This window comes from Spermophilus citellus (genome assembly GCF_964194105.1).
Source record: "Spermophilus citellus genome assembly, contig: SCAFFOLD_193, whole genome shotgun sequence".
NCBI lineage: Eukaryota > Metazoa > Chordata > Mammalia > Rodentia > Sciuridae > Spermophilus > Spermophilus citellus.
In genome coordinates, this window is record NW_027672747.1 from 424,053 (window position 1) to 434,890 (window position 10,838).

Below are 10,838 nucleotides of genomic sequence, written 5' to 3' on the forward strand. Positions count from 1 at the left end.
CAGGGAGGCAAAGAGAGAGAACAGGAGGGGCCAGGGTCCCAATACCCCTTTCAAGGGCAGTGACTTCCAACGAGGCCCCACCTTGTTAAAGTTCCACTGCCTCCCAACAGTGTACTGGCTGGGGACCAAGCCTTGAACAAGGGCCTTGGGGCATACTATTTAAATCATAGTAGAAAAGAAACTTATTTTTTATACTTCTGGAGACAGGGAGGTCCGAGATTGATTGAAGGTCTCCTGGGGAGACCTTCTTGGCAATCATAAGATGGCAGAAGATATCACATGACAAGAGAGTGTGCATGAGAGGAACCAAGTAGCTTTTATGGTTGGCTCTCTGTATCCACAGGTTCTGCTCCAACCAATTGTGGATTGAAAACATTTGGGGAAAAAAATTCCAGAGTTCCAACAAGCAAAACTTGAATTTGCCACACATTGATGGAATCCATATGAATGAAGCAATGTGTGGGTGCTCCCTCCTGTATCTGCCCACCATTCCAGAGACTCTGTCTCTCCAGCTCCTTGAGCATCGTTTGCCTCTTGTCTTGTGCCTTGTTCTTGTACCGGGTAGCTAGGCCCACAGTGGTTGTGTCTGTATCGAACGCGTGCAGACTATTTTTCTTGTCATTATTTCCTATACAACACAGTAGAACATAGCATTTGCATTGTATTGTGTTCTCTAAGTAAACTAGAGCTGGCTTAAAGTCTGTGGGATGACGTGTGTAGGTTATGTGCAAATACCAGGCCGTTATTCTATAACCTACTTGAACATCCACAGATTTTGTTATCCCAGGATATCAGCAATATAACAAAACCAGACTCCCGAAAACTAACCCATTCTCTTGATAATGACATTAATGCCTTCATGAGGTTCTGCCCTTACCTACCATTAGGCCCCATCTTCCAACATTGCTGCATTGAGGATTAAGCTTCCAGCACAGGAACTACGAGGGACAGGTTCAGCTCATAGCAGCTGGGAGATCTCTTGATGGTCCCAGTGCCTGGGCTGGGTGATATGGTCTGCAGGCCCCCGCATTCTCATCTATGGTCTTGGCACATCAGCACCCTTGTTTTGGCTATTCTGCTTCTCATAACACTCTTCTCTTTCTGTCTCGGCAGGTCCTTCAGAAACTGGGGAAGGCAGATGAGACCAAGGATGAGCAGTTTGAACAGTGCGTCCAGAATTTCAACAAGCAGCTGGTGAGTTTAGTGACCCTTGGCCTTGGGGAGCTCATGGGAATTGAACTGTGGCTTCCATGTGGAAAATGGCAAGGACCAGATCTGTGGAGTAAGAGGGATTGGAGGGGGATCAGTGTGGGTTGGTGGTGTCACCAAAGACCTGGAGGAGAGGGCACTGGCACTGGCTAGGAACACTGGAAAAGAAGAGGGTCAGGGGATACTTTAGAGAGAGTGATGTGGGAAGGGGAGGGTAGGTGGGAGCGGGCACTGGCTGGTGGCCAGACTCTGGAAGAGCTTGCATGCCAAGGCAAGTGGGAGCTACAGAAGCTTCATGGCAGGGGAGTGGCATCTGCAGGATTTAGTGTGGGGGCAGAGCAAGCTGGATTTGATTTGGGCATCTGCTGAGCATGATGGGTGCTGGGCTGAGTAACAGGCTCCAGGCTGGGTTCTGTGGATGATGGTGGATGCCTACAAACAACCCCAGGTGGCCTGTACGAATAGTTACCTTGTGTAGATGGAGCAGCTGAGGTTCTAGAAGTGAGGTGATTCATTCAAGGCCAACCAGTTTGGGAAGTGGATGCAGACCCCTACTTATCTGCTTATAAAACCTGGAGGGGGTTTCCAGGGCATCCTTACCAAGGACCATTCCAGGCTAGAGGCCAGTGACCGAAAAAGGTTTAATCACACTTGGCAGTATGGGGCAGTGGTTAGATATGAGGGAGGACTCCCCTACTGAAGGGAAAAACCCTGAATATCCTGACTAGGCTGTCCTTGAAACTCCCCGCTGGAGATTTGCTAAGTCCAGAAAAAGGGGGAGTGAGATGAGCCTGTCAATTCTTCTTTCCCTGGGGAAGAACAAGGTAGCAGGAAGGGAGGGAGATCTGGGCCATGACTTTATGGCTTCAGAAGGGCAGATAGAGATCTACGGGACAGATAGAGGTGGTGGCCAGTGGAATGGACTGGGCATTGGGAGTGAGGTCAGGATCTAAGCTCTGCTAAGAGTGGGGTTGGGTGGGCACAGACTCTTGATACTTCTTGTCCATGGCTGTGGTCTTTGACAGTTCCTATCAAAGCCTCTGTAACTGGAATGAAGCCCAGGGGAAGGGGTCTCCTTTGGAGACTACTGACAGCTCACTGACTAAGGGCTAGGAGCATTCCAGAGTGACAGAGAACAGCTGGGAGAGGGCTGGGAGCTTTCTGGGAGAGGGCCAAGGAGCATACTGGGAGAGGGCCAGGGAGCATGCTGGGAAAGGGGCCTGGAGCATGCTGGGAGAGGGCCAGGGATCGTGCTGAGAAGGGGGCATGGAGCATGCTGGGAGAGGGGGCCTTCAGCGTGCTGGGAGAGGGCCAGGGAGCATGGCTGGGAGAGGGGGCCTGGAGCATGCTGGGAGAAGGCCAGGAAGCATGCTGGGAGAGGGCCAGAAAGCATGCTGGGAGAGGGGGCCAGGGAGCATACTGGGAGAGGGCCTGGGAGCATACTGGGAGAGGGCCTGGGAGCATGCTGGGAGAGGGGGCCAGGGAGCATACTGGGAGAGGGCCTGGGAGCATGCTGGGGGAGGGGTTCTGGAGCATGCTGGGAGAGAGCTGATAGCATTCTGGGAGAGGACTAGGGAGCAAGCTAGGTGAGGCCTCAGAGCCAAGCTACCCTGGTCTATCAGAAAGGCTGAGCCCAAGAGGCTCCCAGAGCAGGGATGGGAGCCATCATATCTGCTTGTCCCCCAGACCAGAAATTACAGGTGTTTTAAGACCCTCGTGGATCCCATAACAGGCCACATCTACTGTGTTAAGTTTCCTCAAATAAAATAAAGGCTTGAACAAGAAATCTAAAGCCTCAGTTCTGATTCAGTCTCTTGGAAGCTCCAGATATGTCCCCTTCTTAGCTGTTTTCCTCAGTTTGTGGGCAGCTCGGAAGTCCTTCTAGGGATTGCTGCTACTTGGATACTTACTATGGGCCACGAGATGTTATGTCTTTTGTAGACATTTCCTTGCAGCCCTTGAAATGGGCGCCAATATTCTCTTCATTTTGCAAATGTAGCACTTGAAACTCAGAGAGGTTAAGTAAACTTTCTCAGGCCCATACTACTGGTTTGGGGACTTGGGGATTTCAATCCAGACCCTGGACCCTTGAATTTACTCTTGAGTTTCTTCTCTGGAGCTGACCCCCAGTCCTGAATGCAGGTGGCTGGGTTGGTGGGAAAGCTGTAGCCCCAGAGAGGGCATGGTAGCGTCTCCCCAGAGCAGGCTGGACTGTTTGGTGGAGGTGAGGAAAGAAAGCATAGATGTGGAAGCTGAGGTTCCCGTGGCCTGGCTCTAGAGCTGAAGCCACAGCATTGCTCTCCCGACTCCTCCCTTAGAGTGACCCCTTTTGAGTCCCTGGTCCTGGACAAATAACCACTCGCTGATCTTGGGCAGAGGTACTGGGTAGAGATGCCAGGGCTAAAGATAGCCAGTGCTGGTGGCTTCCTGGCTTAGAGTGGTCACCTGAGCTGGTGCTTTTGTCTGCCCCAGGTTTGGTGGGGTGACTGACTTATCCAGGGCTGGGGGTGATAGTGGTGGTGGACAGTTTTGAAGTCTCATTCAAGTGTTGGGGTAACCCTCCTGTGGTAGTCAGCTTTTTTGTTGCTCTGACCAAAATACCTGACAAGAACAACTAGAGGAAAGATTTATTGTTTGCTCACGGTTTCAGAGAGTTCAGTCCGTGGCTGGCTGGCTCCATTGCTTTGGGTTTGAAGTGAGGCAGAATATCATGGCAGAAGGGTGTGGTGGAGGAAGGTGCTCAGATTATGGCAGCTGGGAAGCAGAAAGAGAGAAAGACAGGAAGGAACCAAGGATAAGATAGAGTCACCAAGGCACACCCCCAGTGACCTGCTTCCTTCAGCCAGCTGCTGTAGGTTGAAGATACTGTTCTGCCGTATTATGTTTTCTCATGTTTCCCGCCACAGTCTGTTTAGCTTTTGGTAGATGAATCCACTAATGAGGTCAGAGTCCTCATAGTTCACTTGCTTCCCTAAAGCCCTACTACGGGACATGGCTGCATTGGGGACCATGTCTTCAATACATGAGCTTTTGGGGGACATTCCAGATCCAAACTATAACACCTTCTTTGAAGGTTATGGCACCCCATCAGTTATGGATCTGACTGGTATATGCAGATGTCTGGGGTGTGGCATGAGTGTTGGGGTTGGGACTGGTGTGAGGGTCACTGCCCTTGAGAGAGGAAATGAGGGAGCTGCTGTGATTTGGCCTCAGCCAACCTACAGGGCTTGGTGGAGAGCCGGGAAATGCAAGATGGAGACAGTGCAGGAAGCCTGGAGACTCTCCTGCCTCTTTACCCATGTGCCCCAGTATCACTAGGCCCAGCATTAGGGGTGGATAATGGTAGCAGAGAATTTAGTCTCCAGGGAAGAAAATTTTTCCTGTGAGGGTGAAGCCTTGGAGAGGGTGTTGCTCACCTGCTCTCATAATGAGCCCCTCTGGGCCCGTTTGGTGCTGGTCATAGGCCCTTGTCTTCTGGCCATTCACTGAGGGACCATAGGGGCCTACTTGGCCCCCTTACTTCTGGAGCATTGCACATCATTGCTGCTGGAAACCATCTTGGCTTTTGAAGGTTGGCCAAGCTCTACTTCTTAGGGTCCCCTTGCAGCTTGCAGGACCCAAGACTCTCTGAAGTGAGGCAGGTCTGGTTTCTTCTTTAACCTGGGGCCCACCTGGGTTCTGCTCACAGTGGGCAGCCCTGGCTATTGAGTGAAGACTGATCCCCGAGCATTGAATGGTGAGGTGCAAGAGTCAGAGCTGGAGCCAGAGGGGTCCTTGTGGCAGGGGGCCATCCTTGTCCTCCAGACCTTCCAGGAAGCTGGGTTCTTGAGTCTGCAGGGGCTCGGGGATGATGGCTGAACCATCCCTTTCTGGCACTGCCTCAGGTCCTTATTAACTCCCACAGGCCAAGTTGGGCAGTGGCCCCAGAATCTTCTCCTTCTCCAGCTGGGCTCTGCAAAGAGTGTGCTTAGAACCCAAGGAGCTTCCAAAAAATTATTTCCCAGGCATCCTGTAAAGGAGATTGAGGGAGCCAGTTTAGAAGTGAACACACACAGTTCTGATTGGTCCAAGAGGGGCTGGCTTGGATGGGATCCAGGGTAGAGGAAGGCATTGTTCACCTCGAGGACTGACTGCCGAGTGCGGCTTAGGGATCCAGCTGCACAGGAGAGGCAGAGCTCAGGGCAGCCCCTTGCACATCTGCATACCACGTGCTTGCTTACAGCTCAGCCTTGTCCTGGAAGCACAAGAGGCCCTGGTACAGCCAGCAGCCTGGGTTAGTGCAGCTGCCCACCCCATGGGGAACCCTTTGCTTGGGTGCTGTATAGAGGCAGGTGGGGATCAGGTCAGAGGTGCAGCTGGGTTGAGGTAGTCTTCGCAGGGAAAGAAGCCGGGTCTGGAAGATTCTATGATATCCGATGACACAATGGCATTGCATCATGAACACACTTGAATCCTCATCTCGCCCAACAAAGCATTTAATTGTTAGGTTAGGGAGGCAGTGTCAAGAGTGGATGGAGCTCTCTTCATTGGTCAGTCGGGCAGGGTGCACAGCCCATCCTTGCTGGCATTCTAGAGAGATCTGAACATTCGTTTCTTCATTTGATTTTTAATCAGTAGCCTCACATTTAGGTTTGATCAGGGTTGTGTACTATATAGTTGACCCTCCTTATCTGTGTGTTCTGAATTTGCAGATTCAGCTGATTGCAGATTGAAAATATTTTTGGGGAAAACCAATAAAAAGTAACAACACACCTATAAAAAAACCCATCACAAGTAAAAAGCAATGTAGTATAATGATTATTTACATAGCATTTACATGAGAGGTGTTATGAGTCATCTAGAGATGGTTTGAAGTGTACGAGAGGATGTGCCTAGGTTATATGCAGATATGATGCCATTTTATATAAGGGACTTGATCATCTGTGGATTTTGGTATCTGAAAAGGGGTTCTGGAGCCAATTCCCCATGCATTCCAAAAATCAATGTTCTCTATGGGCAACCGAAGGAATTTTAGAGAGGCCTTTTTTTTATTATATAACATCTTATGTGCTGTTCTCAGCCACCACCCCCCCACTCGCCACATGGCCCCACTTTGATGTGAAAGCATTCATTGTAGTGAGTAGGCAGATCCGTGTGTTCATGGGGGCCACATTGTCACAAGTTACTCATTTAGCAAACCGCCTGGCCTTGTAGGGTCTCCCTGGCTCTCCGAGTCTCTGTGTGACTCTGGGCAGGTTGCTGACCCTCTCTGTGTCCTTGCTTTTCAGAGGTTACGGTGGAGTTGAGGTGAGGTGTACCAGCCCCTGTGGGCAGCTGGTACACAGAGCTCTGTGTGCATTGGGGAGGAAGGGCAGGCCTGAGCTGAGGCAGGGTGAGCCTGGGGAGGGAGATGGGAAAGCCTGCTTGCCCTCCTTGGACTGACCTGCCTGGGTGGAGAGCATCTTCACACTCTTCAGGGTGACTGATCTCCTGGGACCATGGATGGCTGCTGGGCCTGCGTCTCCCTAAGCCCTCTTAGGGTGAGGGGATCCAGAGCAAGGGTGTCTCTGAGGCTGGGATGGGCACCTGTAAGACCAGGAGGGTACCTTTGTTGAACACAGGTCAGCCATAGCCATTACTGTTCTCCTTGTGTCCCTGCTCCCCAACCCCCACTCCTCCTCACTTGTAGTCCATCTCCTGAGAGTGGTCTTCAAGGCCTCTGGAATCTGGTTCATGGGAGCCACTTCCAGACCACCTTTGATGTGTCAGGCATGGTCATTCACCCAGGTTCAGGGAGGCCACTAACTTGGGCCTTACTGCCTGGCTCCAAAACCTGTATATACTTTCCTTTCTTCCCATACTTCTTCTGGAACTTTCCATGTCTCATTGCTGGTCATCTCAGACCTGTTACCTGTTATTCGCCCCTCTTTGCCCCAGAGTTCAGTGTCCTAGGCCCCTGATTTCTTTCTTTTCTTTTGTTTTCTGCAGGGGGAGCAGTACCAGGGATTGAACCCAGGGATGCTTAACCACTGAGCCATATCCACAGCCCTTTTTATATTTTATTTTGAGACAGGGTCTCCCTATGTTGTTTAGGACCTCACTAAGTTGCTGAGGTGGGCTTTGAACGTGCAGTCCTCCTGCCTCAGCCAGAGCTGCTGGGATTACAGGAGTGTGCCACTGTGCCCAGCCTGGCCCCTGCTTTTTGTGGTATTGATGGTGCAGAAGGATGTGGAGCTGGTTTCACCCTCTGTGCTGGCCCTGCTGTCTCCAGAGGCCCTGTTCTCAGTTCAGGAGGCTTCACACTCTGCTCACTCATGCTCTTCAGCCTTTTCCTCCACCATTCTATATTCTACATCCATCCTTTCAGCTGGACCAGCGACTCTAGGGTCCTGGAAATGATCCCCCCCCATTTGCACCCCTGCTGACACTGTCCCTTCTGGAGTTTTCCTGTCCTTGGAGGTCTGTGGTCCTCTGCCATTAGACCCTCTGTCTTGTGAGGGCCCACACCGGGGCCTCCTTCCCTGACACTGTGCTGTGGCAGCCCTCTCTTCTTGGGTCCTACCTGAGCTTGCACTACCACAGCTGGCTGTGACACTCTCCTGGCCTGGGCTCCTGTGCCTGTTGTCTGAGTGCAGTTTGGTCCTTCCACACCCAAATAACCTGCTGCATTCTGCTGTACTTCCGGCATGTCATCTGGTGCACAGGGGCCCTGCCTTCCTGCCTTATAAAGTGTGCATGGTGGGGAGACAGGGTTTTCGAGGCAGGGATGATGCCAGGAGTGCAGTGCTCATCAGTGTGAGCTTGTGGCCATAGCTAATGTCCTCTGAGGTGGGTTCCATACTGGCCCACTGAGGGGTCAGCCAAGCAGCCTAGTTTATCATGTGAAAGAAGCAGGGAGGAGAGTTGGGGATAGAGGGTGCCCCAGGCCCTCACCTGGTTCTCATCTCTGTCCACAGACTGAGGGCACCCGGCTGCAGAAGGATCTCCGGACTTATCTGGCTTCAGTCAAAGGTGAGGGAAAGGCAGGGCAGATCTGGCAGTGAGGAGTGATGGGGGCAGAGCTGGGGACAGGATGGCAGGGCCACCTCTGCAATGGTGGTGGCTGTCACTGAGAGGCCACCTGCTTTTCTCTGCCCCTCAGCCATGCACGAAGCCTCCAAGAAGCTGAACGAGTGTCTACAGGAGGTGTATGAGCCCGACTGGCCTGGTAGGGACGAGGCCAATAAGATCGTTGAGGTGAGCATGGGACTGGTGACCTCAGCCCTTCCCTGAGTGCACTTCTAACCTCAGCTCCTGTCCCCTAGCCTCACCCTCTGGGACAAGCTGTCTTGGTTCCCCAGTGTGCACACACTGTGTGCCCTTGGGCAAGCTGGCTGTCATTCTGACACAGTCACCCGAGGGGTGAGATAATGGATTGTGGCAGTCTCTGTGTATTATGACTCATGACTTACAAAGTCTCCTTCACTGACTACACCTCCCTGTCATCCACGAGAAGCTGCAGGGCAGGAGTTGTTGCCTCTGTATTACAGATAGGGACACTGAGGCTCTGAGAATCCACTGAGTGCTTCAAGGTAGTGGGGCTGGGGCTGACCCCCAGGTCCCTGGGGTGGGAAACGGGATGGGTATGGCCGAGCTCCCTGCAGGCCCACTTTCATGCTTTACCTATTTCAGAACAATGACCTGCTGTGGATGGACTACCACCAGAAACTGGTGGACCAGGCGCTGCTGACCATGGACACGTACTTGGGCCAGTTCCCTGACATCAAGGTGAGAGTCCTCTTGATGGATCTGACTTGTTCTAGTCTGGCATCCAGTGGAAGGGGAAGGAGGAGGAGACCCAGAAGTGCTGTCCAGGGCTGGCTCAGGCCACAGCCAACTCTGTCCTGTGGGTGACATTCTCCTGGCGTGGCATCTCATCCTTCTGGGGCTACTCCTTCTGTGGTCAGCCCACCACCTCTCCTGCTCCACAGAACTGGCCCTTCCTGTACTTTGGGTCTGAGGGCTATGGGAGGAGCCCCATGTTGTGTTACCTGTGTGTGGCCAGGTTGCTGTGGAGTGACTCTGGGACTGACTGTAAGGTGTGTGGAGTGTGAGGCCCAGGCGTGTGTTTGTGTGGAAGGGTGTGTGTAGTGGTGACTGTTGCCTGCTATCAGGGTCTGCTTGTCGGGCTGTATTTGTGTGATGACAAGGCCAGCTGCCTCCATCAGGCTGGGTAAGTGCCAAGAGCTCTCAGTGCGCCAGGTCCTGACTGAGGCAAAGGGGACCTGGGGTGCTGTGTTCATGAAGGCACAGGGGTCTGGCACCCAGGAGGGTGACCATTATGCTGGGCTTTTGGTCCCTGGGTGCGTGTGGGTGTCATGGTCATGCTGCCCCGGGAGCTGCCCCCTGATGCCTCAGGCTTCCTGTTACTGATTGGGGGTGCTTTGGGAAGGAGAAGAGGGGCCCAGTGGCATCTGTAAGGAGCCCAGTGCTAGGCCAAGAAGGTTCTTGGCTTCCATATTACTGGCTGGTGTTTTAAGGAAAACATTTGAGGCAGAGGGGCAAGCTGTTGGAGGGGGTGAGTTCCTTCTTTCTGGAATGCTCCAGCACCCAGGGTTCCCACAGGCCTGAGACAGGCTCTTGTGGGTGCCAGGCCCCGCTCAGCCCCTCCTCCTCTGCTTGCCCCCCAGTCACGCATTGCCAAGCGAGGGCGGAAATTGGTGGACTACGACAGTGCCCGACACCACTATGAGTCCCTTCAAACCGCCAAAAAGAAAGATGAAGTCAAAATCGCCAAGGTAAGGGCTGGAGGAAGGGTCAGGGGAGTCTCTGGGAAGCAGGCAGATAGCGGGGGGGGAGGGGTGACAGTCCAGGGTCCATGGGCTGGGGTGGGAATGGTGCTAGTCCAGGGCTGCAGAGAGGAAGGCCCTTCAGGGTGCCGGGGTGGGGGCTCACTTGTAGCTCCTCCCTGCCCTCGGCAGGCCCCTCTGCCCTTTCTGAGATTCTGAGGCCCCTTTCCAGAATGAGAATAGACCTAGCTTGGGTTTCAGTGGAATGGTGCCACCACCCTGCCTGGCGCAGGGTGGACTTCTGTCTTGGGATCTGACGTGACCCTGGGTTGGCTGGAACAAGCTGGTGGGCTGGTCACAGTTCCTGCCACCACTGGCCACTTGGTAAGGGAGGTTGGGATGGTGGGATTCCTCCCACCGTGGGGCTGGACCCTGCTTGCTGAGCCCCTCTGCCCTGCTAACGACTCTCACTTTGCCTTTGCAGTTGGAGTTCACCCCCTCCTCGTGCCCCCCTCAGGCAGGTTCCTTTTTCTTGCTGCAGGGGCTGTCTGTCTGTGCATTTGGGGAGTGTGGGCTTAGTGTTTAACCTCTGTGTCTGTTTCTCTCTCCCCACCTCCCTCCTGTCTCTCCACTCTCCTTTGCCTTGACCTGCCTCCCTGCCCCCCAGCCTGTCTCGCTGCTTGAGAAAGCCGCCCTCCAGTGGTGCCAAGGCAAACTGCAGGCTCATCTCGTAGCTCAAACTAACCTGCTCCGAAATCAGGTGACATTGGCTTCTAACCTTGCACGTGCTGGCGCCTTTCGGTCTCTCGGTCTGTCATTCTGTCCTCTCACTGGGCACCTGCCTGCCCAGCGCCCAGAGCTTCCCTGGGCGGGTGGGGGAGG

At 53.3% G+C, this 10,838-nt stretch overlaps 1 protein-coding gene across 1 annotated transcript; it reads left to right on the top strand.

The window, feature by feature from the left end:
- Positions 1-1,038: 1,038 nt before the first annotated feature.
- On the top strand, positions 1,039-10,320 carry LOC308640666 (myc box-dependent-interacting protein 1-like; the record flags this gene model as incomplete). The annotated part of the gene is made up of 5 exons (XM_081312469.1): positions 1,039-1,194; positions 8,145-8,199; positions 8,330-8,424; positions 8,860-8,955; positions 9,858-10,320. The coding sequence occupies 5 exons, from the start codon at positions 1,039-1,041 to the stop codon at positions 10,173-10,175; spliced, it is 720 nt and encodes a 239-aa protein (XP_081168595.1). The 3' UTR covers positions 10,176-10,320.
- Between the last annotated feature and the right edge of the window lie 518 nt (positions 10,321-10,838).